General features: G+C 49.3%; 1 protein-coding gene across 1 annotated transcript in view; it reads left to right on the forward strand.

The window, feature by feature from the left end:
- Positions 1-27,698, forward strand: part of PRKN (parkin RBR E3 ubiquitin protein ligase) — a gene marked incomplete at its 5' end in the record, with an annotated part of 1,030,308 nt that overhangs the window by 989,090 nt on the left and 13,520 nt on the right. Inside the window, 1 exon segment of the mRNA NM_001044603.2 lies at positions 2,575-2,658. Within this exon segment, the coding sequence (NP_001038068.2) occupies positions 2,575-2,658 (84 nt within the window).

The following is a 27,698-nucleotide window of genomic DNA, read 5'->3' on the forward strand; positions in this document are numbered from 1 at the left end:
TTATCTTAAACAAAACTGAGCTAAATGCCTGACTCATGCTATGTCAATTGGAGAACTCTCAAATCCCTGGAACTTTTTTGAGTCTTCCAGACATTGGATACCATTGCTGCATGGGTTATCAATTGCTGGGTGAAGAACACCCCCAAAACTTAGTGATTTAAAACAGCAACAACTTGTGTTTGCCAAGGGGGAGGGGGAGGGAGTGGGATGGATGGGAATTTGGGGTTAATGGATGCAAACTCTTGCCTTTGGAATGGATAAGCAATGAGATCCTGCTGTGTAGCACTGGGAACTATATCTAGTCCCTTAGGATGGAGCATGATAATGGGAGAAAAAGAATGTATACATGTATGTGTGACGGGGTCACCTTGCTGTACAGTAGAAAATTGACAGAGCCAGCTGTCAATTTAAACCAGTCGTAATGGAAAAAAAAAAAAAGCATTAAAAAATAATAATAATAAAATACAAACATAAAACAGCAACAATCTTGTTCCCGCCTTGCTTTATTTTGGTTTTGCCTACAAACCTGTGATTTGGAGTTTGTCGCTGTTCCACGTGGGGTCAGCAGGAGCAGCCCCTCCAGGAGCCGAAAGGTCCCCTTGAAGTCTAGCTCTGACACATCACTGCCCGGGGGAGCTGGCTGTCCGCTGACAGCTCGGCCGGGGCTGTTAGCTGGGGGCCTCGGTGCCTCTCCACGTGGACTTCTCCAGGGATGGCTGGGCAAGTGTCGCAAGAGACAGAGAGTGGAAGCTGCCCGTTTCTGAAGGCCTAGACCCCCCAAGAGAGGCGTGCTGTCACTTCTACCATATGTCATTGGCCAAGCGTCCACACACCCAGGTTTAAGCAGAAGGGATAGAGAGCCTGCCTCTCGATGCGAAGGGTACCCGATCACGCTGCACCTGTTCTCGAAAACCGCCATGCTTGTTGCCCACGCTCTCCCCCCTGGTAGAACATCATCTGCAAATACGGCTTCTGCTGTGAGAGCCGTTACTCCCCACCTAGGAAGTGATCACGGAAGGACCACTTTTCCAGGGAGTCAGCTTCCTCTCCAGCTGTGCGACTAGGTAGGGGAACAATGCGTCACTGGCATCTCCTAAAGCTGAGAATGCAATGTATGCCAGGCACGGTTGTAGCCGCTTGGTATATGTCATCTCACGGACCCCTCACGATGGTCCTATGAGAGAGTTATCATGGTTTTCCGGGTTTTTTCAGCAGAAACTGGGGCGTGGAGGTCAAGGTGTTTGTCCCAAGGAGCCGTGGTTGGCAGGTGATGGCATGAGGACTCCAGCCCAATGTGTCAGGCTGCAGAGCCCACCCCCTCGGCCACCACAGCAGCCTCTAGGGCAGGGTGGTGATGGGGAAGGATGTTCTGAAGGGGCCCCGCGCTCCCAGACGCCCGCCAGACCGCTTCCCCGCCCAGCAGGCGCTCCCCAGCCTCCTCCTCTGTAAGATGGGGATGGGCGCTTGATTCCGAAAGGGGCAAGGTCTCCGGGCGAGAAGATCCTCGCCAGCCCTGCATGAGCGTCCCGGGGCCGCGGTAACAGCACCGCACAGCCAGGGCCTCGCGCAACGGGAACGTAATCTCCCAGTTCACGAGGCGCAGCGTCTGAGAACGAGGGGGCAGTGAGGTTGGTTGGTTTCTTCTGAGGCCTCGCTCCTTGGCTACAGTGACCTTCCCAAGGTCACTGTCAGGCTGTGTGTGTCTCTTTCCCAATCCCCTCTATAAGGACACCAGTCCTATTGCACTGGGCCACCCTAAAGACCTCACTCTATGTCACTTACCTCTTTAAAGGCCCATCTCCAAACACAGTCACATGCTGCGATGCTGGGGGTTATGAATTTGCAGCTACGTCTTTCAACCCATGACAGTGCCTTCTTCTTTCATAATGGGCTTCTCGTACAAAAACAAGTCCATTAACATAGATACATAAACCCTTTAGGTAGATAAACACACATTAGACTCGAAATTCTTGACTGAAATTGTTTTCCTCGTATTCTAACACCAACAACCCTTGGCTACTGGTATTTCTTTGCATGTCTATCTCTTCTGCTAGGCTAGAAACAGCTTAAAGAAAGGAAAGGTCCCTCATTCATGTTTGAAACCCCGCTGCAGGGCTTGGAACACTCTTTGGTAAAGCGTGATCAATGCCATCAAAATATAAACTAGACTTTGGAGTTCCCATCATGGCCCAGGGACTAATGAACCCAACTAGTAGCCATGAGGACCCGGGTTCGATCCCTGGCCTCGCTCAGTGGGTTAAGGATCCAGCAATGACATGAGCTGTGGTATAGGTCGCAGACGCAGCTCGGATCCAGTGTTGCCATGGCTGCGGTGTAGGCTGATGGCTACCCCTAGGCTGGGAACCTCCATACACCTCAGATGCAGCCTGAGAAAAAAACTGCATATATATAAATAAATATATAAAACTCTACTTCTCTTTGCAAAGAGTAGTTGCCTCAGAAACCATCACCCTTGTCTGAGGCGTGACTGGAACGAGCTTGGAACAGAAAAACTGTGCGGTGACCAAAGGTGGCCGGCAAGCCCCCCTCTAACCCACGTGTGTTCCTCTGCAGCTCGTCTTCTGCCGGGACTGTAAGGAGTCGTACCACGAAGGCGAATGCAGCGCCCTGTTTGAGGCCTCAGCAGCGGTGGCTCAGGTACAGTGTTCGCTTCCTTCCTCACAGCTGGGCTCGAGGTAGGCATCGGGGACAAGCGCTGTCTCCGGAGACCCTCACAGGTTCCAACTGAAACCAATAAGAACCAGACCCAGGAGTTCCCGCTGTGGCGCAGCAGAAATGATTCCGACTCGTGTCCATGAGGACGGGAGTTCCATCCCTGGCCTCACTCAGCGGGTTGGGGATCCAGCGTAACTGTTAGCTGTGGTGTGGGTCACAGACGCAGCTCACATCCTGCGTTGCTGTGGCTGTAATGGAGGCCCCTGGACTGGGAACTTCCATATGTCTCGGGTGCATCCCTAAAAAGAAAACAAAAAAAAAAGACGAAGAAGAAGATCCAGACTAGCAGCCTTCAGCCACCCATCCATGGATCCCTTCAGAAACACTCCTTTCCTCGGGGCTGGGACACAGACTCCCTACTGGCCACGTGGGCTGTGCTGGTTCTTCCATGAGAGTTTTTCCCAGGAGCAGGAGCCTGGCATGAACAGAGGGGTCTTTTGAAAAGAGAGAGAAAGCACTAACCATCTCCAAATCAGGGAAATCAGAACTGACCTCACATTATCTTTTTTTCAAAAGTGCCTTTGTTTAAATGATTTGGTGAAAACTATCTGTATGAGTGGCCCGGCAGAAGTATTGTACGATGCAAGGAGGTCATTACTGGTCTTTTTAGCAGTACTGTCACCAACCTCAAATCCGGCTGCTCGCCACCCGAAAATCTGTAACCGAGAGGCAGCTGTAGAAAGGGAAAGTGCTTTTTGTAAGAATGCTGGCAGTCTGGGGAGATGGTGGTCTCAGTGTCCCCCAAAACCATCTCTGAAGATTCTGCTCAGCCGTGACAGTTCTTAAAGGGAAAAGGGGGAGTTCCCGTCATGGCGCAGTGGTTAACGAATCCGACTAGGAACCATGAGGTTGAAGGTTTGATCCCTGGCCTCGCTCAGTGGGTTAAGGATCCGGCATTGTCATGAGCTGTGGTGTAGGTCGCAGGCGAGGCTCGGATGCTGCATTGCTGTGGCTGTGGCGTAGGCTGGCAGCTACAGCTCCGATTCGACCCCTGGCCTGGGAACCTCCATATGTCGCAGAAGCAGCCCTAGAAATGGCAAAAAAAAAGACCAAAGGAAAAAAAAAGGGAGAAGGGACGTGATCTCAGTTAGTCATCGAGATGGGGGCTCAGAGCAGGCTCACGCTGACTTCTTGCGATCCCTCTTTCGACATCGTCTCGTTCACACGGTTTGTTGACACAGCGTGTTGGGGAGATTACCAGAGGGAAAGCTCGGGGAGAGAGCCCGGCGTCTGCTAATTCTGATTCTCCGTTTCCATCTGATTCTTCATTTCCACTTCTTTGATCTACAGACAGAACCTACAGGTTAGGCAAGGTGTTGTGTGATCAAAAGATTTGATCGGTGGAGTTCCCATGGTGGCGCAGAGGAAACAATGCGACTAGGAACCATGAAGTTTCGGGTTCGATCTCTGGCCTGGCTCAGTGGGTTAAGGAGCCGGCATTGCCGTGAGCTGTGGTGTGGGTCCAAGACGAGGCTCGGATCTAGTGTTGCTGTGGCTGTGGTGTAGGCTGACAGCTATAGCTCTGATTCGATCCCTAGCCTGGGAATCTGCATATGCTATGGGTGCAGCCCTAAAAAAAAAGCTAGAAAAAACAAGATTTGATAGGTTCACTGGGGCCAGAGATGAGTAGAGCATGGGGGTGCCTGGTTTAAAAGTTAGTTACAAGAGTTCTCACTGTGGCGCAACAGGATCAGCAGCAGCACTTGGACGCAGACTGGATCCCAGGCCCCACATAGTGGGAAAAAGGACCTGGTGTTGCTTAGCTGCACCTGTGACTCGAATTCGAACTCCGTATGCCATGGTGATGCCAGAAGGATGTTACTGGGATCCAGGTTCTTGTTCGCATAGCCCAAGAATGAACTTGGTGAACACACAGGCAGCAAGCAAGCAAAGTCTTTTTTACAGGGAAGCAAACAGCTGCCAGGACAGGCTGGGAGGGGGAAGAAGAGCTTCCACTCTCTATTGTCTTATAGGGGCTTTTATCCCTTAAAAATGGGGGAGGGGTACCAAGAAAGATGTGCTTGTCTCCCATTGGCCTTGCCCAGTTACCTGTATCAGTCCTTGTCCAATAGGGGTCTTGGGGTGGAAATGTCCCGTAAGTCTCATGGTTCCTTTGCCTTTTTCTTCCTGTAAACTGAGTCACAGGGGGTTAGGGATTGATGTCCATCTGGGCGCAGGTCCACTCCCTACAGTAAACAAGGCCTATGGGGATGTTACTCCCTGGAGCCCTAAAGCCGCAAATGTTCATCAATAGCCTTATCAAAGAAGGCATGGAAGCCCGCGCTCCTACACTCGCGACCTGAGTTAGTATGGTGCCTCAATGGGGTGGCCCAAAAAGAAAAAGAAAACATTAGTTACAATGTAGCTTTGCTAAAATGACAAGAAAAGGGGTTTTCTGCTGAGGGCAGTTTCCTGCAAAGGGCTGTTTACAGTCTCATGGACTCTGCTCAACCATCTCTCAGTCTTGATTAGGTAAAGACCGTGTGTACTGAGCCTTACCCTGTGCTGTGCTAGATCAGGCTTAGGGAAATGCAAATACATTTTCTTTTATTTATTAATTATGATCAGCCAAACCTTAAGGGACAGGAGTAAAAACTTGAGCACAGTTGATGAATTTGCTCATTATGTGTCTCCTGACATAGACGTTAGCAAGGGTATAAACACCAAGTCTACCCGGATAAATCCTTTAGTCATTTTATTGACAGGAACCTCATACCCAAACATAGAAATTCCAGAGCAATTTTAATGTCACAGTATAGAATTTTAAATACTAGAACTTTAAAAATGCTAAAATGAGAGCATAATAAAAGGAACACTTGTAAGGTGCTTTGTGGATGTATTTACTCAACATTCGCATAACTAAAGAAACATAATGAGTGAATTCAGGTCTTCTCAGCGGCTCCTAAAATGCTGGCCCTGAGCCTATTGGGAGATTTAGGACTGAATTGTCATTTCTATAGAAGAGGCAGCAAAGGCTCTTAGTCTGTGGATTTATTTTAGCTTGGAAGTGGGGGGGGGGGGAATTCAAATGCAAACTCACTAGGCCCTCTTTTCGGGAGTAATAATGACCCTGAGACCTCCCCTGCCTGGGGCCAGAGGTCTAAACCGGACTGGAACCTGAGGCTGTTGGGGAATGGGTGGGTTCCAGCAATTTTCGCCCTGATGCTCCAACTACAATAAACACGGACAGAGCCTTACACGATACCCGAACGTCTATTTATTTGAAATCAGAGCATTGCTCATCCTGAAGCTTCCAGGGGCGTGATCCACTCAATAATCCCCCCCATCTAGAGGAAGCAGACAGTGTGCTATTAACGGTTGAGGCGGCCCCACAGTAAAAGAAGAAAAGCCACCCAGAAATGAGGGAGAGAGAAAGTTAGCGCTTGCCTTAAGAGCCGATGGCCAGTATCTAGAGGCCAGGGTGTCTGCAAACCCCATCAATTAGCAGTCATTAAATCGAGCATTTGCGCAGACCCTGCGTCCTGCTGGACTCTGCGAGAAAACGCAGAGAAGTACATTTCTCTGCAGAAGGTCACCGGGGAGACTTCGAGGGAAAGAAATCATGGTAAGAATTTGCTACAGCAAAGTTCAGTGACCATAGCTTTGTATAATGCTTCCCCAGACGAGTCATGGAAGGTGGGTCAGAGTTTGTCAACAGGACAATGGGGTATAAGGATGACAAAGAATATTCCGAAAGGGCACCAAATGGACTGAGTGGCAAGACTCTTCAACAAGACCGTTCCATCCATTCCTGCCTCCCCAAGACAGGATCGGGTTCAGAGACGTCAGAGAGAAGGTTGTTGCGTGATGGTGGTACGGACTGAAGGAACACACACAACCTACAAGGTGGGAGTTCAGTTTTGTCTGGGGAGGTTTCTGAGGACTACAGCCTGGAATAGCTTCTCAGGAATAGCTCTGAGATCTGCTCCGAAGAGATAAGAAAAGAGCCAGGGTATGTAGGAGTTTTTGCTGGAAAAAAAAGAAAACGTAGTGGAAATCAAAAGATTACTGCTGATCATGCAAAACGGACATCTCAAGTTAACGATTTTGATGCTTTACTGGATATGGGAAAAGGCAACAGCCTGGGCTCTTTGGGATTATTCCTTAGATATGCATGGTAACTATCTAGGGCCAGTATCCAGATCATGAAATATTTCTTGGTTTTCTCCATCATGAATTCCCCTTGTGGGGGGCGGGGGGCGTCTACCGTTGTTGGGGAGGGGCAGCTGTAGAGGCCAATGGCTTGGGTTCAGGCAACATGGGTTGTTCACTGGGATGGCAGGCAACATTCTCTTTCCACAGGGGCATCTATAAAGAAACTGACATTCTTTCAATCATTCAATAAACAGTGATGATACTGGAAAGATGATACCAGAATCCGGGTTCTTGTTGACAGCAGTCAAAGAATGAACTCCACAAACACACAGGCAGCAAGCTAGCGAAGTCTTTATTAAAGGAAAGCAAATCGCTCCCAGAACAGCTGGGAGGGGGGACAAGAGCCCCTTCTTTATTGTCCTATAGGGATTTTAATCTCTTAAAGGCAGGGAGGGACACCAATGTGGGGTCCAGAAAAATGTGGTTTTCTCCCATTGGCCTTGTTCAGTTGCCTCTATCAGTCCTTGTCCAATAGGGCTTTTGGGGTTGGAAATGTCCTGAAAGTTTTTGGTTTTTGGGTTTTGTGTGTTTTTTGGTTTTTTTGTTTGTTTGTTTTGTTTTGTTTTGTCCTTTTCTTTCCTTAGATTAAAGCACCATTCCTCTCATTCCTTTTTTTGTCAGTAGAGCTTTGCATTTCCTGTAGTAAACACAGCCTGTGGGGAATGTGCATTTCCTGTAATGAAACAAGGCCTGTGGAGGTGTTACTCCCTGGAGCCCTTAAGCCACAGATGTTAATCAATATCCCTATCAATGAATGTATCCAACACTAACTACCTGCGTTAATATTCTGCCTCGGTATTAAACATCTGTAATAAGTTATAGGCTCTGGGGATACAGTCCCTGCTCTCATGGAATTTACGTTTATAGGATGCCACAAATGTTGCACAATCAATATGATGGGAATTCAGAGAAGGAATCATTAATTCAAGACAGGCTTATTCAAGAGAAAATTCAGAAAGAGATGGCCCTACAGCAAGACCTCTCTGAAAAGAGCATCCTTCCTGCCTGGAGCTCCAGATACCTGGGCCAGCCTCACATGCCTCTTATTTGAAAGCAAATCAGGTGGACCAACCAAACTAGAAAAGTCTGCCAGTCCACTCTTGCCTGCAAACCAAAGGCCAGTAGTATGGAGGGGGTTTGCTGCCGCTTTATTTTTTCCAAGTTCTGATCCATTCAGGGTCCCGCGGAAGAGAGAGCTCTACCCCGATGAGCACGTGAAGAGATTTTAGTTGAAGGGTCACGGATGACTTACCATGGTAGGGAAGGGTCGCAAGAACCAAAATCGGAGTCCAGCGTGACTGCCTCGGCCTGAAGAGCCGAGAGGAGGAGATGGCGTGACTCAGGAAGTACCCTCAGGAGCCGGAGCCCACGGGGTGAGGACAGACACCTCGGGGACCCCTCTCTCCCACCCTCTGGTCTCTTGCTCACGTCTCCCGTTGGCCACACCCAATGGAAAGCCAGCCGCAGGGGACCCAAGGATCACAGCCCATGGATTTCAGCTTTCCACGTGCAGGGCGGAGGAGAGAATGAAAGAAAACGCAGCGACCCGTCTACTCTCTTGGGGCTGGAGTGCTGTGTCTCCAGGGTCCTCGTTTCAACCATAGCTACTTCTGGACGTGGAACGGGAGGAGCCCCCCAAGCTATTTCGTCCAATGGAAAGAGCCGGTTCCTTTTGGCAAGAGAATGAAAAGGTTTGTCTTCAAACAGAACCCGTTTATTTTCTGTCGCCTTCATTTCGCTCAAAGAGCTGTGACCTCCACATGGATGCCCTCTGCAAGCGCACTGACCCCAAATCTAACCGGCTGACCCTCCGAACATCTAGCCATAAAAATCGAATGGTAGCCTCCCCCTTGGGACAGAAGGCATCAGATGGGTCCTCATTGTGTGAATGTTGCTATTACAACAAAAAACCCTCATTAGCCCCCTTCAGATGTCCTTTCAGTCCCCTCCGTGTGAAAGGATTTTCCTTTTCGCCATCTGGGGCTACTTGCACCATCTCCCTCTAGGGCTGAGCGGTTTCTGTGCTTTGATATTATACTACCCAGCCCATGTCTCCTGGGGCCCAATCAAGCTTTTCCCATCCGTTAGGCTGCTTGACCCTAAACCTAATGCATTTTTTGATTACTGCAACTTTTTTTTTTCCAAAGCAAACCCCAAAATTGGTTTTAAATTGGTTTTAAAATATTGAACAAGCTTTAAGTTGAAAGTGCTGGGGGTTTGGGAAAACAGTGACAGAAGATCAATCCATCACAGGCTAATGAGAGTCCAGCTCCATCTGCTTCTTCTTGCCTGTGCTGGCTTAGTTCTGTCCAATGGGTTGCCCTGCACATAGTTCCCCTGGAGGCTTTCTGATAAGTAAACACTTGCTCTTGTAAACCACATCAATCGATTCACTCTCCCAGGGGCTCTAAGCCGTGGATGGTATATGCTCCCAACTCCACGGAAGGCACACTGAGACCGCCAGAGTTTAGTCTTTTCCTTGGCTGCACCTGATCAAGGCAGTTTGGGAACAGTGACTGCTCTCCCTCTGATGAAGAAATCCAGTGTCTCATGGGACTGAGCTGATCCCTGCCTGCCAAGCACCTACTCAACCTCCAGGTCATATGTTACCTCCTCCATGCAGCCACCCCACTCCCTCCTCCAAGCTCTCAGACGACTACACGCACCTCTGTTACACATTCATCACTCTGAAATATCGTTTCTCTGTATCTTCACTAAAATTCTCAACTTCCTTAGTGCAAGGTTTGTACCTGTTTTGTTTTGTTTTTATTTGGGGGGGGGCGTTGTTGGCCACACCTGTTGCATGTGGAAGTTCTGGGGCCAAGGATCAAACCCATGCCCACAGCAGTGACCCAAGCCACAGCAGGGACAACACCAGATCCTAACCTGATGAGCCGCCAGGGAGCTCCATACCTGTTTTGTCTTTACAACCCCAGTGCCTCGCATATAGGAGGCACGCATGAAATGTTCCCGAATGAATGACAGCTCCTTCTTTCATCCCATGTGTCCATCCTCCCCATGAAGCTGGGAAAGCTGCAAGCAGGGCAGGAGGGGGTAGACCAAGACGCGCCGCAGGGACGCAGGAGCTCCTGAGCTCCCCTCCTCCCACAGACACACAAAACATACAGGCACACCTCCGAGACAGGGCAAGTTCAATTCCAGATCATGGCAACAAAGTGAATACCACAATAAAGTGAGACACAATTTTTTTGTTCCCCATTGCATGTGAAAGTTAACATTTTATTGTCTTCTATTAAGTGGGCAGTAGAACTGCGTCCAATAAAAATACACAACTTAATTTTAAAATACTTTATTGCTAAAAAAAAAAAAAAATGCTATCCTCTGAGACTTCAGCAAGTCATAATCTTTTTGCTGGTGGTGGGTCTTGCTTCGCTGTTGACGGCTGCTGACTGATCAGAGTGGTGGTCCCTGAAGTTGGGGCGGCTGTGGCAGGTTCTTAAAATATGGCAACAATGACGTCTGCCACACCGACTGAGTCTTCTTCCGTGAACAGTTTTCTCTGTCGCATTTTACCCACAGCGGAACTGTTTTCAAAATTGGAGTCAATCTTCTCAAATCCTGCCGCTGCTTTATCAAGGGTTTAGGTAATGTTGTAAATCCTTTGTTATCATTTCAAGCCATCTTCACAGCCTGTTCACCAGGAGTAAAATCCATCTCAAGAAACAGCTTTATTTACTCATCCGTAAGAAGCAACTCCTGGAGTCATGGCGCAGTGGTTAACGAATCCGACTAGGAACCATGAGGTTGCGGGTTCGGTCCCTTGCTCAGTGGGTTAACGATCCGGCGTTGCCATGAGCTGTGGTGTAGGTTGCAGACGCGGCTCGGATCCCGAGTTGCTGTGGCTCTGGCATAGGCCGGTGGCTGCAGCTCCGATTCAACCCCTAGCCTGGGAACCTCCATATGCGGCCCAAGAAATAGCAAAAAGACAAAAAAAAAAAAAAAAAAAGAAGAAGAAGAAGAAGCAACTCCTTACTCATAAGGCTTTATCATGAGATGGCAGGGCAGCCACTGAGTCTCATCTTCAGGCTCCATGTCTAGTTCTAGTTCTCTTGCTATTTCCACCCCAGCTGCAGGTACTTTCTCCCCTAAAATCTTGAACGCCTCCAAGTCATCCATGAGGGTTGGAATCAACTTCTTCCAAACTCCTGTGACTGTTGATATGCTGGCCTCTTCCCCTGAATCGTGATTGTTCTTTACGGCATCGAGATGGGTGAATCCTTTCCAGAAGTCTTCAATTTACTTGGCCAAGGTCAATTAGAGGAATCACTGTCAATGGCAGGTATGGCCTTACAAATTGTATTTCTTAAGTAGTGGGACTTAAAAGTTGAAATGACTCCATGGTCCCTGGGCTGCAGAATGGATGCTGTGTTAGCAGGCGTGAAAACAACACAAGTCGCCTCGTGCGTCTCCATGGGACTCTCGGGTGACCAAGCGCACTGTCAATGAGCAGTAATATCTTGAAAGTGAACTTGGAGAGACAGCAGTGAGTGATGGCTTGAAGCGAGATCTTAATTCTCTGCTCAGGAATTGAACCTGGGTGAAAACCAGGAATCCCAGCCACAAGACTAGCTAAAGGCTACAAGCAGAATTGCTGGGATTCATGCCCCTTGTTGAAAGCAAGAATGTTTTAAGGAGGCAAAGACTGTTAAAAACAGCTACAAAGTTTATTGTCGGAAACACAGTTGGGCATGGGGGAGAGCACCCAGAGAATCGGTCTGTTTATCTAAGGCAGAAGCAGCGCGGTGACACACACCCAAAGGAAGAGGGCAGGTGTGGGCATCCCCGCATGAGGAGCAGCCAGAGAGGTGGTTTAAACCACTTATATAGGACAGCTCTTCCGGGTCTTTTTTTACCTTTAGGCAATTAGCTTGTTCTATGTTTCGCACCTGACCAGACCCAGGGCCCTCCCAGGTCTGTGTGCACATTTTTGGCCAAGCTGGATTCCAAAGCCAGGCATGATGGGAAGGTTATCCAGACTTATTATGGCCTGGCACCTCCTCCCTTTCTGACCCAGATGGGGCTCTCTGCACATGTATAGTTGGGGCCTCCCTGACCCTGAAGATAAGAAGTATGTGACTTCTTGGCCTCTCACCCACGCAGGGCTCAGCCCCTCTTTGATCCTGTCGTTACCATTGTTTAAGGAGTTCGCAGAAGACGCGTTCCAGTGATTTGCCTTGTGCCTGTTGTTATTTCTATCTTGAAGTATCGCTAGGGGGCTGGTTGTAAATGACTGTCCAGGAGCCCACCTCTCTCCTGCCTCAGGAAGTGTAAACAAGAGGCCAGTTGTAAGTACCTATCCTCCAGCCCATCTATCCCCTGCCTCCAAAGGAACCTTTTTCTCTGAGCAGTAGGTCTCCACAGTGGGCTTAACATATTCAGTAAACCACGCTGTAAAAAGAGGTGCCATCACCCAGGCTTTGTTGCTTCTTTTACAGAGCACAGGCCGAGCAGATGGAGCATAATTCTTAGCATCCTAGGATTTTCCAGCTGGTGAATAAGCAGAGCTTCCACTTATAATCACCTGCTGCATGTAACCCTAACAGGAGAGTCAGCCTGTCCTTTGAAGCTTTTCAGCCAGGCATTGACTTCGCCTCTCTAACTCTGAAAATCCTAAATATCACCTTCTTCCAAGAGAAGGCTGTTTGATCTGCTGTTTGGGGTAACAGCCTTCATGAGCGAGCGTAGCTACATCTTCTGGAGAAACGCTACAGCTTCTGCATCAGCACTTGCTGGTTCACCGTGCACTTTGGTGTCAGGGAAATGGCTTCATTCCTTCTGCCTCGTGAGCCAAGCCCTGCCAGATGCAGCCCTTTCTTCTGCAGCTTCCTCACCTCTGAGGCTTCAGAGCATTGGCCGTGCTCTTAGGCTTCGGCTTAAGGGCGTGTTGTGCTGGTTTCCTCCTCCATCCAGGCCACTCAAACTTTTTCCCCATCAGCAATACAGCTGTTTAAATTCCTTATCATTCATGTGTTAAATTTCCCTCCAGAGCTTTTCCTTTGCATTTTGAGACCTTGACTGAATAGCTGATGCAGGAAGTCTGGCTTTCAGTCTGTCTGGGCTTGGGACTTGCCTTCTTCATTAAGCTTAATCACCTCTAGCTTTTTTTTTTTTTTTTTTTTTTTTTTGCTTTTTAGGGCTGAACCCACAGCCTTTGGAAGTCCCAGGCCAGGGGTCGAATGGGAGCTACTGCTGCCGGCCTACACCAGAGCTACGGCAACACAGGGATCTGAGCCGCGTCTGAGACCTATACCACAGCTCACGGCAATGCCGGATCCCCGACCCACTGCGTGAGGCCAGGGATCGAACCGCATCCTCATGGATACTCGCTTCCAATGCGCCACGACGGGAACGCCAATCACCTCTGGATTTTTATTTGAGCAGAGAGACTCACAACTCTTTCTTTCATGTGAACACTTACAGACCCTTGCAGGGTTATTACCTGGCCTAATTTCAGTGCTCGTATGCCTCAGGCCTGAGGAAAGGGAGAGAGACAGGGAGCACTCGTCTATGGAGCCGTCCGGACACTCGCAGATTTATCCCTCAAGTTCAAAGTCTCAGGTGGGCGCCGTTCGTGGTGCCTCCAGTTACCACAGCAACGTCAAAGGTCAGCGATCACAGCTGGCCAGTACAATCGTAATGGAAAAGTTAGAAATCGTGTAAGAATTACCAAAATGTGACACAAAGGCCAGAGTGAGCAGGTGCTATTGGAAAAGTGGCACCAGTAGACTCGCTGCAGGCAGGGCTGTCCCAAAACGTCACTTTGTAAAAACGATGTCTGTGGGTGCAGTACAACAAAGCACAGTAAAATTGCCTGCAGAGTTACACACTGTGCAGTGAAGGAGACCAGAGACTCGCCGAGTGACTCCTACGCACCAACCACGGAGAGAATCCCCGCACGAAGCAGGCAGGGAAGGCTGAGACATCATCTTGCCCTTAAACCCACCCCAGCACTGTGCCTTACAGCTGTCAAGAAACTCCCAACCATCAGCTTCTCCTGAAACGCCAAGGGTTTGGACCCTACCTCTGGGGTTCACCAGAGGGACGGGCTCCCCAAGCAGCTAGCCCTGAAAACCCACAGGGCTCAGGTTCTGAAGCCTCCTGAGATTACAACAAAGAAATTTTAAAATCTCAACATTTTAACAGAGGCACCATGGCTGTGCCCCCCCGGGGCTTAGCAGCAGACGCAGGCAAATCACCCATCCTTCAGTCTGTCTCTGAAAGAGGTTTATCTGCACAACATTGAAACGTGCTGTCTCAGAGCCAGGCTTTTAATGTAGCAGACACAAGGCGCTGGCTGGGATCTCCCCAAAGACTGGGGGAGCCAGGGAACACTCTCGGGCTTCTCCCTCAAAACCAGTGCAAACACCATTGCCTCCCTGGAAGACGCTTGTGGGCTTGTCTGCATTGCAGCTTTTAAGGCCACTGCGCGGGAGATGGGTCCCCAGACACCTGGTCTGATGGACCAGGAGGCTTCCATTCAGGAGTCCCATAGGACTGGAGCACAAAGAAGCTCTTCTTAGCTGCCTATCCCTCCAGGGCTCAGCACAAAGGGGGCAGGCAAAAAAAAAAAAAAGCCAGACAGAGAAAGATGAAAACTGCACTGTATCACTTACTCTGTAAAAAAAATAATGTTTTAAAAGTTGAACTCAGAAACAGCAGTGGGAGCTGAGGGGTGGGAGAAATAGGGAGAGAACAGTGAAAGGGAACAAACTTTCGGTTATAAGACGTGAAGGTCTTGCCCCCCCCCCCCCCCCCCCCGCTGTGGGGCAGTGGGATCGGCCGCGTCTCTGGAGCACTGGGACGCAGGTTTATCCCCAGCACAGTGGGTTAGGGATCCAGAGCTGCCCCCGCTGCGGCATCGGTCACAACTGCACCTCAGATCTGATCCCTGGCCTGGGAACACCATGTGCCAAGGGGCGGCCAAAAAATGGAAAAGAAAAAATATATATACAAGATCTGAGAATCTAATGTATGATAATGGTAACTATAGTTGATAGCGCTGCATTGTATGAGTGGAATTTGCTAACAGAGCAAGACTCTAACTGTCCTCCCCCCAAAAAAGAAAAAATGGGGAGGAGGTAAATTCGTGAGGTGCTGGATTGTTAAACTTCAGAGGAGGAATCCTTCGCGACGTGTACACAATGTATCGTATCATCAGGTTGTACGCCTCACATCTTATAAATGTGTCAGTTATGCCTCAATAAAGCTGGAAAATTAGGAGTTCTCCTTATGGTTCAGTGGTTAACGAACCTGGCCAGGATCCTTGAGGATTCGGGTTCGATCCCTGGCCTCGCTTAGTGGGTTAAGGATCCGGCGTTGCCGTGAGCTGTGGTGTAGGTCTCAGATGCAGCTTGGATCCCGTAGGGCTGTGTCTGTGGTGTAGGCTGGTGGCTGCAGCTCTGATTTGACCCCTAGCCTGGGAACTTCCATAGAACCAGCCCTAAAAAAGCAAAAAACAAAAAACAAAAAAAAAACAAAAAAACTGAGAAATTAGAAGTGAATATATGTACACAAATTTTCAGATAGGAAATATCTTTCTTAGCAAGATCTGAAATAATCATCCCTCTTGAAAAACTAAAAACATTCTAGCTACTTGATTTGAAAGGAGAAAAAAAATGGTAACTCTAAAATGTCCAATATAGATTGTCTTAAAGGATAACAAATAAGTTGGTTAAACTATTTTGCCAAAAAAAAAAAAAATAAAGTGGGGGAGGGGCAGTAGCTTCTGGACTGGCTTTTGTCTCAGTTCTCTTTTAACCCATGAGAGAAAGTAAGACTCCCACAGGAAACCACTGTCCCCACCTGCCACCTCAGTTAGAAAACCAAAGCCCCCATGTCGCCGGGGAAAGAGATTCACTTACGCTCGTGGTTGTTTACGGAGCTCTGTCACATCCACTGCCACATTCGGAGCCTCACGACACCTTGGGCGGTGGATTTAGAAGCCAGGCAAGGTGCAGGGATGGAGGGTGATCCGCCGGGGGTTGTCGAGGTGACGTCAGCCGGGGGATCGTTCTTCCGGGTGTCGCCCTGCGTGTTGCAAAAGGGAGACATGCAGGTTACGGCCGGCCGGGGAAGTGCTGTTCCCGGGTGGCAGGTGGAAAGGCCGACGGGCCCCAGGCTCGCCCCTGAAAGAGCCAGATGGGCTGGATGAAACTCACGGGCTCTCAGCGCTTTGAGAAGGATAAAGATATCCTATGCGTTGCATCTAACGTTCCTATTGAAACAAACAGAGCAACAGCAGACAAGCATATGGAAACACTAGCCAGCAAACCCCGTTACCCAGACGGTGACGGAGGCCGTGCCGGGCGCGAGTGGCTTGTCAGTGCCACCTGGCTGTGTTACTCCAGTCTGTGGTTACCAGGCAGAAATGAGGAACCAATGCCACCAGATCACCCAAAGTGATGTTTTAACATTCGAGTAGCTTGAAAGCTGTGTGTTTATGTTAAACAGGCTTATTTTTAACTGTCAAGAACTAACTTTAAAAAAATTTAAATTGTCTATCGGTGGAATTGCGTCTGCAGGCTTTGTGTTATGTGCTAAGTCAGTCTTTTTTGGACTTTTTTCCAGCGAAGTCTTAATTTCCTATAATCAATGAAGAGAAGGAAGAGGAGAGCTATTCAGGAAATATTTATAAAGTACCGACTGTGCACCACGCACAGTACTGGCTATTGCAGATACAACATGAAACTTAGACCAGCCTCTGATCTCATGAGGTTTATAATCTAGTGCCACAGAAAAACGACTTAGCAAATATTTAGTGTATGTGAACAGCCACAGAAGGGGAAGTTTGGGATGTTATAACCCTTCTGAGAGGTTTAAGAAACTGTTCACAGCAAGACATGACATCTGACAGCTAAACAAGGAACCCTCCAGGCAAGGGTGGGACCTAAGGGTGCCGTAGGTGGAGGGTCGAGAGCAGCAAATGAAAGATCGAGGTCTGTGTGTTCCGAGAAGTGAAGGAAGCTCAGTGTGGTTGTTGCATAAAGTGTTGGTGGCAGTGGCAACAGACAGTAGTTGGTGGCAGTCGTGGCCATCGGAGGGAGCAGGCAGCACATAAAGCGTCTCAGCAGTCAGGTTAAGGAGGTCGGAATTAAGGGCAGTGAGAAGCATTAAAGGACTCTAATGAGATGGACAGCATCAGATGGGTGTTTTTTGAAAGATCAAGAGCTGCACTATGAAAACGGGGTGGGAGCAGTTGTGATTGCAACAGGTCCTGTTTCCAGGAAACAAACTCTAAGGCTCTTACGGCTTGAGCACTGGTTTTGGAGGGCACGACGGGGACTGGTCCCGAGCACAGTGGAGGAAGCAGGGCACGACGGGGACTGGTCCCGAGCACAGTGGAGGAAGCAGGTTGGGCAGAGGGCAGAGTTAGACCATGGTACTGATGGAGCAGGGACTCAGCCTGTCCCGTAAGGAGCTCTGCAGCTGGGATGGCCCTTCTGCGTTGCTCTGCACAAGGTGGGGTTGGGGGAAGGCTTTCACCCCCGCGCATCGCCTAGTGTGAGGATGTGAGCTCCCCTGACCCAGGAGGGAACATGACTTGGCGAAGCAGCTTTCTCCAGCTGAGATCGAGACCTGGCACAGGGCTGCCTGCTGCCAACGTGCCCAGCAGCGGGGGGTTGGTGGCGCTGCCAGTCGCAGAGCACTCGCTGCGGTCTGCCCCTTGCACTGCTTCAAAAATGGGGAAGAGACTGGGGAGGTTTACAAGAGGAAGGGAAGTGGGGTGGACAGCAGCTCGCACCTCGGTGCTGGCCTTGAGGTTGTGGCTTTTTCTCCTTTCCTGCCACCCATCCTCAACCTCCCGCACCCTCAGCGCAGCCCCTCTAGGCCATCCCCCGATGGGTCCGAGCCCCTGGTTACCTGCCACTCTAAAGCCATGGCTCCTGAGCGTCGTGGTTTTCTCTGCAGAATGGGCAGGGGAGAACCAAGTGATGCCTCAGGGAATCGCCTGGGTACCAACCGTAGTCCTCCTTCCTCTGTTCTGTAGCTACGGCCCCACTTTCTCCTGAGGGTCAGTTACCCCGCCAGCAGTGACTTCTTTCCTCGCCTGCCAGCCTCTGGGTAGACAGCACATCAAGTGACCAAATGGCAGCTGTAGCTTGAAGGTCTTCAGATGCGTTCCCTGGCAGAAGCATTTGCCCTCTGTATCTGTACGGCACTGAAAGTGGTGCTAAGTGGGACCAGCCCTACTTTCGCCCCGCGATTCCTGAACCGTTGTCTTTGTGGTGTGGGTGTGGATTTAGGGTGTGAATCTCACCTGGAAGAATATAGCACCTCATCTCCAATGACTGCCGCAGGTGTAGGGTCTCCAGCTGCATCTCGAGAGGCAGGTCCACCTCTCTTATCAGCAGCTTCTGGGTGATAGGATGCATGATGGGACCACTGAGTACCCTGGTCATGCACCCCCGTGACACGTCCTCTGCTGGGAAGTGGGTTTCTTTGGTCCCTACATCAGCCTTGGCAAGTGAAAGCCTCAGCTGTGGGGTCCCAGCAGAGCGGCCATCCTGCCCCCACAATTCCTCCGTCCGGGAGTCCCTTGACCACACGGGTCCGTGTGGTGGGGCCGCTGACAGAGGCTGGCTGACATCAACCGGCTGGCTCATTCTGCTTACTTGTGGATGCCCCTTCCTAGCAGGGGCTCTCTCCTGGGCACGTTAACATGCTGTGTGTGTCATGGTCAATTTCACACCCACTCGCTGGTCTATCCACATGCCTTTTATGCAGACTCCTTGCTTCTTGGTCCTCAGTCTTGCAGAAGCACTCCTCCCATGTTCTTAGCCAACATGTCAAGACATTCGCCACTGCCTACGAGTTTATAAATAGTCTCAAATCAGGACCCTCCCCCAACCCCACCCCAAAGACCCTGAGAGGCCATGGCCTGAGGTAGGATCCAGACCTTGGCAGTGAATCCAGAGACGGGAGGAGAGAGGTGATGAGTTCACGTCGATGCTCGAATTTCCAGCCTGGGTGGACCTCGGTGCTGTTCCCTGGAAGAGGAAACACAGGCTGAAAGCAAGGTGTTCAGGGAGAGGCAGCAGGTCCACTCTGGACATCTCAGCACAGGGGCTCGGTGGGTCGAGGAAGAGACGCCTGGACCACCTCCGAGGGCTGCCCAGGCTGATAAAGACACAGATAATCATCTCCAGCTGATCGCGCCCCCCACCCAGAACCCTATCCCTCCTCTCAGTTCTACAACCAGAGGCTGAGAGATGTGGAGCAAAGGAGAGGGACTCAGGGCCAGCTCAGAGGATGGATTCCTGAGGATGCGTTGCTCTGTCTCACCGCAGGCACCTCCCTCCCGCAAGGGCACACAAGCGGGGCACGGGGAAACGTTTTACTCCCAGAGGTCTGCGTCCACAGTTATTTGGGGTGCGGCTCCTGAGTCGCTTGTTGGCAGCTTTGTCGATGCCACTTTGCTCAAATCCTTGATCTGGATGCGCAGGTGGCAGACATGCAGTCACGTCTTGACCGGACAGGCCCCAGGAAACGCAGGTGCATCTTCCACCTGTCCTTCAATAGAAAGGCACCAGGCCGGCCGGGTAAGTGCCCAAGACAACACTGGAGCTGCGGGCCGTGTCCCCAGCACTTAGCCTGTGTGAAAGATCGGCTCTGGGTGGGCAGAAATGCCTTGGCTGGGGCCCTGAGAACGGCTAGAATTTCCTCCATTTCCAGGCAAGTCACTCCAATTCTTCCAGCATTTTCCTCCCCTGCCACACCGTGCCCATTAGGGCAGCTGAGCTATAAATAATGAGATGAGGATGGAAGGGAAGTATTTTATGCCCTGTGAAGCACCGCAGAATGGTAAAAGCTTGAGGGTTGGTATTTTTAAGGCTGAGTGCTAAAAAATGCCAGGCACGAGACAGAAAATGAAAGACAACATTGAAAGACAAACAGAGGCACACTTGAGCGTGTGCACACGTGCACACACACACACACGTACACACACACACACCCCACTCACACATGCCACGTGCCCCCCATACCCCCCATATAAACACTACACACACACACACCCCACACACACACTCACGACATAAACAACCTACATCCCACACACTCACCACCCATCACACACACACACACACACACACACACACACACACACACACACACCCCGACCGGTTCATCTCCGCCCAAAGAAAACCTGCCCTGCCAATTCCAGGCATGTCCTCTGAGAGCAGGGAGAGGAGACACCTGCAGAGCTCCGCTCTCCCACCAGATGGCGCTACGTCCTTAAGGGAAATAACACGTTTGGTAAGAAACGGTGGCCAAAAGGGAACCCACCCGGGGGGAAAAAGGAAGATCGCCCCTTTGAATGGACAACAGGGCAGGAGAATCAGGACTCTTTCCACAGGAGCAGCATTTCTGAGGGACGTGCAGGCGTGAAAAACCGAGAGCTGGGTCCCGGCTACAATGAATCCTTCATTCACTGATGGATTAGAAATGGGGATGGGGACGTAAAAGGTGACCTGCCGGCTTTGGGGCGGGGGGAGAGCTCGGCGACTCTAACCCCCTCTTGTCCAATGAGGCAGCTGCCAAACGCACGCGTGAACGGTCAGCACGTGTAGGTTGATCACTCTTGTTTTCCCAGTTTTCATTTCTTTCAGTAAGAACCAAATGGGCAGCTCTTCTCGGCTCAGCCTTATCCTTGAGGCCTCCGGGGCAGCATGGTTCTGAGGTCAAACAGGTCTGGTCTGGAAAATGAGTCCCAGCCATGCTAGCTGTAATGGCTGACGTTTTGGGTCAGCTGTGCCGGCGTTTTGTCAAACACGAGGCTGCAGGCTGCTGGGAAGGTATCTTGTAGGTGTGGTCAACCTCTCCCATTGGTTAGTTGACTTTAAGTAAGGGTGGGCCTTGCCTAATCACCTGACGGCCTCGGCCTCGAGCGCCAAGCCTGTTTTCCCAGATTAGAAGGAATTCAGCCTTGCGACTGTAACAGAGAAACTCCACCCATGAGCCAATTCTCTAAAGTGAATCCCCATATCTTCCACACACATGGATATCCTATTGCTTCGGTCTCCCTGGAGAACCCGGACAGGTACGCTGGTTGCGGTACTCGTGAAGGGAATTGTGCAACCTCGCCAAGCCAGGCTTTCCTCATCGGTGAGATGCTGGAAAACAAAGAGGACTGAAGGAATTACGCATGTGTCAGGCCACGCGTGGAGCCTGATAAGTCACCGTGTGTGCTAATGAGGCAGTTCTGGCCTCGTCCATCCACACCCCAACTCACACACACCCCATGGGGTACGTTGGCCCTGAATGAGATTAGATGCACACATGCAAGACAACTGGAGCTGGAGCACACCCAGACACACACACACCCAATTCATTGCACCTGTTGACTGCCGTATAGGCAGATGTTCTATTCCTTCTCAAAGGGTCATCCACAGACTAGCTATGTAGGCATCACCCTATAGGTCAAGACCTACTGATTCAGAAACTGGGAGGAGACGGCTGGGGGGAGTGTTTGAAGGCCTCCGGGTGGTCCTGACACGCACCCCAGGCTGAGAACCACTGCTGTGTCCCGTGTAAGCCCCACGAGGCAGGGGATTTGGGGTTTGTGGTTTTCATCTCTTTTGTTTTCTCGGATATCCCTGGTACCTAGAACGGTGCCTGGCACATCGCAGGCAGCCAGCACATGTTTGCTGAGCGAATGGACTTCTGTGCCAGCTCCAGCGCAAATAATAGTCGGCTTTATACCAGAACATCAACCCTTTACACAAAGGACAAGCTTGTTCTCGGCTTAGCCTTCCTCATTGCATTAGTGATGCTTCTTCGTTCAGAATCCAGTCTCCATGGGTAATTTGAGTAATTACGGACCTGAGCAAGCCACGAACTGGAGCTCTCCATTATCCAAAATGGGAATGAGCTTATCATCCTCGCTCAAATAAAGATGTTCCCCATTTTTCAATTTGCGATAATAGTGGAACACAAAGAACTTTAAAATTCCCCATAAATGCAGGAGTTCTTGTTGTGGCTCAGCAGGTTAAGAACCCAACTAGTACCCATGAGAATGCAGGTTCCATCCCTGGCCTTGCTCAGTGGGTTAAGGATCCGGCATTGCCATGAGCTGTGGTGTAGGTCACAGACATGGCTCAGAGCCCATGTTGCTGTGGCTGTGGTGTAGGCCGGCAGCTTCAGAGCTTCAGCTCTGACTCAACCCCTCGTCTGGGGACTGCCATGTGCCACAGGTGTGACCTTAAAAAAAAATCCCAATAAATGATACTTAATAATCTTGCTTCTTAATATTTATGCTGTCCCATTTCCCCCAAAATATGCTAAGCAGGCAAGGCCCCACTGGGCAGGGCTGTATAACATCTAACCCATGCTGTTATCGTCACTGTCAAGAATATTCTTCCGAATTGACTTCTAGAGCATGGCCTGGGAAGTCTGGAGCTTAGAGCTGAGAACACAGCCCAGCATCCACCCAGCCCTTGGCCAGATGCTCCATTACCTCCTAGCACTTCTGCGATTTCTTTCTCAATTCACAGAGAGATAGATAAATATATGGATCCTTCGCTTCTTATATATCTGTTATATAAATACGTATAGTCCCCCCAAAGGAGAGAGTAATCATTTCAAGACTGTGAAAAGTTGGAGTTCCCGTCGTGGCGCAGTGGTTAACGAATCCGACTAGGAACCATGAGGTTGCGGGTTCAGTCCCTGCCCTTGCTCAGTGGGTTAACGATCCGGCGTTGCCATGAGCTGTGGTGTAGGTTGCAGACGCGGCTCGGATCCCGCGTTGCTGTGGCTCTGGCGTAGGCTGGTGTCAACAGCTCCGATTCGACCCCTAGCCTGGGAACCTCCATATGCCGCGGGAGCGGCCCAAGAAATAGCAACAGCAACAAAAAGACAAAAAGACAAAAAAGACAAAAAAAAGAAAAAAAGATTGCGAAAAGTTTCATTGACATCTTTGTGCCGGAAAGGGGCTGCAGTGTTCCGATTCACCAGCAGGGGGCGCGCTGCTCACAAGCAGCCGCCTTGGACTAGACCATCTGTCAGGCTCCGCCGTGACTCTGGAAAAGTTGGGCCGGCTCCCTTCCCAGGAGGTGGGAGTTTTCGGTAAGGCTGGGGCAAGTGAGCGAGTTGCCCTCTGGATGTTCAATTTTCCTGTCCAAGGTGTCACACTTCAGAGCTGCATTCACCTGAAAATGTTCACATCTGAATTGAGCCAACTGTTTTCAGGAATGAAAGGCAATCGGATCTTCTTTGTATAATAGATTTAAACTGACTTTTAGTATGAGGAGTATCCGCTAAAGAGGTGTCACAGATAAGCTTCCTGAAGCAGCGAAGATGACATGAATGCTAACATTCTCTCAGGTTGTTATAACTTGCATACGTATTAACAGGGTCTTCTGGGCACGAAATTTAAAACCTCTTTAAGGGCACTTTGATTTACCTGGGTTTTTTTTTTTTTCATTTTTTAAAATTTTATTGAAGTAGAGTTGATTTACAATGTTGCAATCTTTTCAGCTGCACACCTTAAGTGACTCCATCACACATACAAACATCCATTCTTTCTCAGCTTCTTTTCCCATATAGACCATCACAGAATATTGGGTAGAGTTCCCTCTGGATTTACCTGTTTGTTTGTTTGTCTTTTTTTTTTTTTTTTTTGTCTTTTTAGGGCCGCACTCATGGCATATTGGAGGTTCCCAGGCTGGGGGTCGAATTGGAGCTGTAGCTGCCGGTCTACACCACAGCCACAGCAACACCGTTACCAAGCTGTGTCTGCGACCTACCCCACAGCTCACAGCAATGCCAGATCCTTAACCCACTGAGCGAGGTCAGGGATCAAACCTACGACCTCATGGATGCTAGTCAGATTAGTTTCCACTGAGCCACGGCAGGAACTCCTACCTGTATTTTTTTTTTTTTTTTAAGGAGACTTCAGGGGTCTTTTCTGTTTCTACAAATTCCCACAGTCAGACCGTCTCATCTCTGTAAATATGCGCTGAGGAGGAGGAGGAGAAGATAATGATTTTGATCACAGGAGACACGAATTCAGCATTTAGGGTGCACCAGACTTTGTGCTAAGCTCTTGCATGTTTATATGCTTGACCCACAACCACCCTTGTGGGGTGTGGACTGTATCGATGGCACTGAAAGATGAGCAGAGGCCAAGGCTAGGTTACACAGCAGTTACACAGCCAGAGAAGAGGGAGCCAGCCCTGAAACTCAGGCACGACGCCGCCGAGCCCCGCTCTGCACCATGTCTCATGATACGACTCCTCTACGTGCTCCCTGAACCATCACCCCTGGACAAACAGAACTCACGGCCCCTTCTTTTTTTTTTTTTTATTTTCCCACTGTACAGCAAGGGGGTCAGGTTATCCTTACATGTATACATTGCAATTACAGTTTTTTCCCCCACCCTTTCTTCTGTTGCAACATGAGTATCTAGACAAAGTTCTCAATGCTATTCAGCAGGATCTCCTTGTAAATCTATTCTAAGTTGTGTCTGATAAGCCCAAGCTCCCGATCCCTCCCACTCCCTCCCCTCCCATCAGGCAACCACGAGTCTCTTCTCCAAGTCCATGATTTTCTTTTCTGAGGAGATGTTCGTTTATGCTGGATATTAGATTCCAGTTATAAGTGATATCATATGGTATTTGCCTTTGTCTTTCTGGCTCATTTCACTCAGTATGAGATTCTCTAGCTCCATCCATGTTGCTGCAAATGGCATTATGTCATCCTTTTTGATGGCTGAGTAGTATTCCATTGTGTATATATACCACTTCTTCCGAATCCAATCCTCTGTCGATGGACATTTGGGTTGTTTCCATGTCCTGGCTATTGTGAATAGTGCTGCAATGAACATGCGGGTGCACGTGTCTCTTTTAAGTAGAGCTTTATCCGGATAGATGTCCAAGAGTGGGATTGCGGGGTCGTATGGAAGTTCTATGTATAGATTTCTAAGGTATCTCCAAACTGTTCTCCATAGTGGCTGTACCAGCTTACATTCCCACCAGCAGTGCAGGAGGGTTCCCTTTTCTCCACAGCCCCTCCAGCACTTGTTCTTTGTGGATTTATGAATGATGGCCATTCTGACTGGTGTGAGGTGGTATCTCATGGTAGTTTTGATTTGCATTTCTCTTATAATCAGCGATGTTGAGCATTTTTTCATATGTTTGTTGGCCATCTGTATATCTTCTTTGGAGAAATGTCTATTCAGGTCTTTTGCCCATTTTTCCATTGATTGATTGGTTTTTTTGCTGTTGAGTTGTATACGTTGCTTATATATTCTAGAGATTAAGCCCTTGTCCGTTGCACCATTTGAAACTATTTTCTCCCACTCTGTAAGTTGTCTTTTTGTTTTCTTTTTGGTTTCCTTTGCTGTGCAAAAGCTTTTCAGTTTGATGAGGTCCCATGGGTTTATTTTTGCTCTAATTTCTATTGCTTTGGGAGACTGACCTGAGAAAATATTCATGATGTTGATGTCAGAGAGTGTTTTGCCTATGTTTTCTTCTAGGAGTTTGATGGTGTCCTGTCGTATATTTAAGTCTTTCAGCCATTTGGAGTTTATTTTTGTGCATGGTGTGAGGGTGTGTTCTAGTTTCATTGCTTTGCATGCAGCTGTCCAGGTTTCCCAGCAATGCTTGCTGAATAGACTTTCTTTTTCCCATTTTATGTTCTTGCCTCCCTTGTCAAAGATTAATTGACCATAGGTGTCAGGGTTTATTTCCGGATTCTCTATTCTGTTCCATTGGTCTGTCTGTCTGTTTTGATACCAGTACCACACTGTTTTGATGACTGTGGCTTTGTAGTATTTCTTGAAGTCTGGGAGAGTTATGCCTCCTGCTTGGTTTTTGTTCCTCAGGATTGCTTTACGGCCCCTTCTTGAGCCACCGTCCTGCCAGTACTTAGCCCTGCTCCAGTGATTTGGAAGGTATATAGGAAACCATAGGAGATTGCTGGCTTTGGCCAGCACACATGTAAGAAGAGAGACCTGTCCCGTGCCACCCCCACCCCCGACTGGCACTCACACACCCTGGGCAAAGAGCAGGCAGGCACGGAGGTCTGTACCACTAACCTAATTGTCACACTCCCTCCATGAGCCACAGTTAATGGCGCATAAGAGCGCTGATGCCACCGAGTCACAACAAAAGCTTCACCTCCTGGCAGCACAAGTGTCTGTTTTAGGGTTGACAACTAGAGGCATAGCAGCAGGTTGAGTTTCTCCAACCAGACATGCTCATCAGGCTCAAGTGAGATGATTCCCAAACCCCCCAGTGCCCCACAAGCCTCTGGGGCGTTTATAGGGATTCACACTTCTGGACCCTACCCCAGACCCAACAAATCCAAATCTCCCAGTTCTGAGCACAAGAAAATATATAGGGTTGTTTTTTTAAATCCCTCAGTGGTCCTGTAGCAGTGGGCATCTGGCCATCCATTCTAGAAGGGTCTGAACCTCAGTATCAGGGATGCTCAGAAGGATGCTGAGCAAAGATCTCAGCGGAAGAGGCTTGATAACAGCCCTTCCCCCCAGGGATTGAGCGTCAGTGTCTGACACGGTCCTCTGGGCACAGATCACCCGCTAAGAGACAATCCAGAGCCAGTTAAGGGTTTATGCTCTGATTCTGCTGCTCACAGGCCATGTGAACTTGGGCAAAGTCTGTGGCTTCCTGAAACTGAGGTTTCTCCCCCTGAAATAGTTGCCAACAGACCTCCCTTCCAGGAAGACTACAATTGCTAAGTCAAATGATCTAAGCCCCTCACAGGGAGCACAGCCTCCTAATATAATAGACACTGATGGGAGTTCCTGTCGTGGCTCAATGGTTAACAAATCCGACTAGGAACCATGAGGTTTCGGGTTCAATCCCTGGCCTCCATCAGTGGGTTAAGGATCCGGTGTTGCTGTGAGCTGTGGTGTAGGTCGAAGATTCGGCTTGGATCCCGTGTGGCTGTGGCTGTGGTGTAGGCCAGCGGCTGCAGCTCTGATTGGACCCCTAGCCTGGGAGCCTCCACATGCCTCGGGAGCAGCCCTAGAAAAGGCAAAAAGACAAAAAAAAAAAAAAAGAAAAAAAAATAGACCCTGTTACAGTTTCTTCTTCAAACCTTTCCCCACCTGGACCACCCTGCTTCCCCACCCTCTACAGCTGCTCACCACACACTCAAAGGTACCACTTTGTCGCTGTCACCACACAATTCTTAGACAGGGCTCTGTGTTTGCCCACAGCAAAGTCTTCTTCATGGAATCGGTGGGAAAACCAGCAAGAAGACAAGACAGCTGATTCCACAGCTTGTGAGGGACTGAACGCCACGCCGTTGCATTTATTTATGTATTTCCTTTTTAAATGAAACCACAGGTATTTTTTGCTGCCCCCATGGCATGTGGAAGTTGCCCGGCCAGTGACTGAAACCCACCACGGCACGGACAACACTGGATTCTTAACCTCGAGGCCACCAGGGAACTCCTGTTGAACGACAGTTGATTAACGGTGTGTTAGTTCCTAGTGTACAGCAAAGTGATACACACACAGACACACACACACACACACATATATGTATAATGAAAAGTATATATATATATATGTGTGTGTGTATATAGAACTATATATAATAAAAGTGTGTACATATATATATGAGTACATATATATACATATATAGATACACACACTTTTCAGATGCTTTTCCATTGTAGGTTATTATAAGATATTGAATATAGTTCCCTGTGCTATACAGTAAATCCTTGTTGTTTATCTATTTTATTTTATTTTGCTTTTAAGGGCCGCACCTGTGGCACACGGAGGTTCCCAGGCTAGGGGTCAAATCAGAGCTACAGC

This window comes from Sus scrofa, chromosome 1 (genome assembly GCF_054392235.1).
Source record: "Sus scrofa isolate SSC_HxYL_T2T_F1_AM1 chromosome 1, Sscrofa_HxYL_maternal_Yorkshire_Landrace_v2.0, whole genome shotgun sequence".
Taxonomy (NCBI): Eukaryota; Metazoa; Chordata; class Mammalia; order Artiodactyla; family Suidae; genus Sus; species Sus scrofa.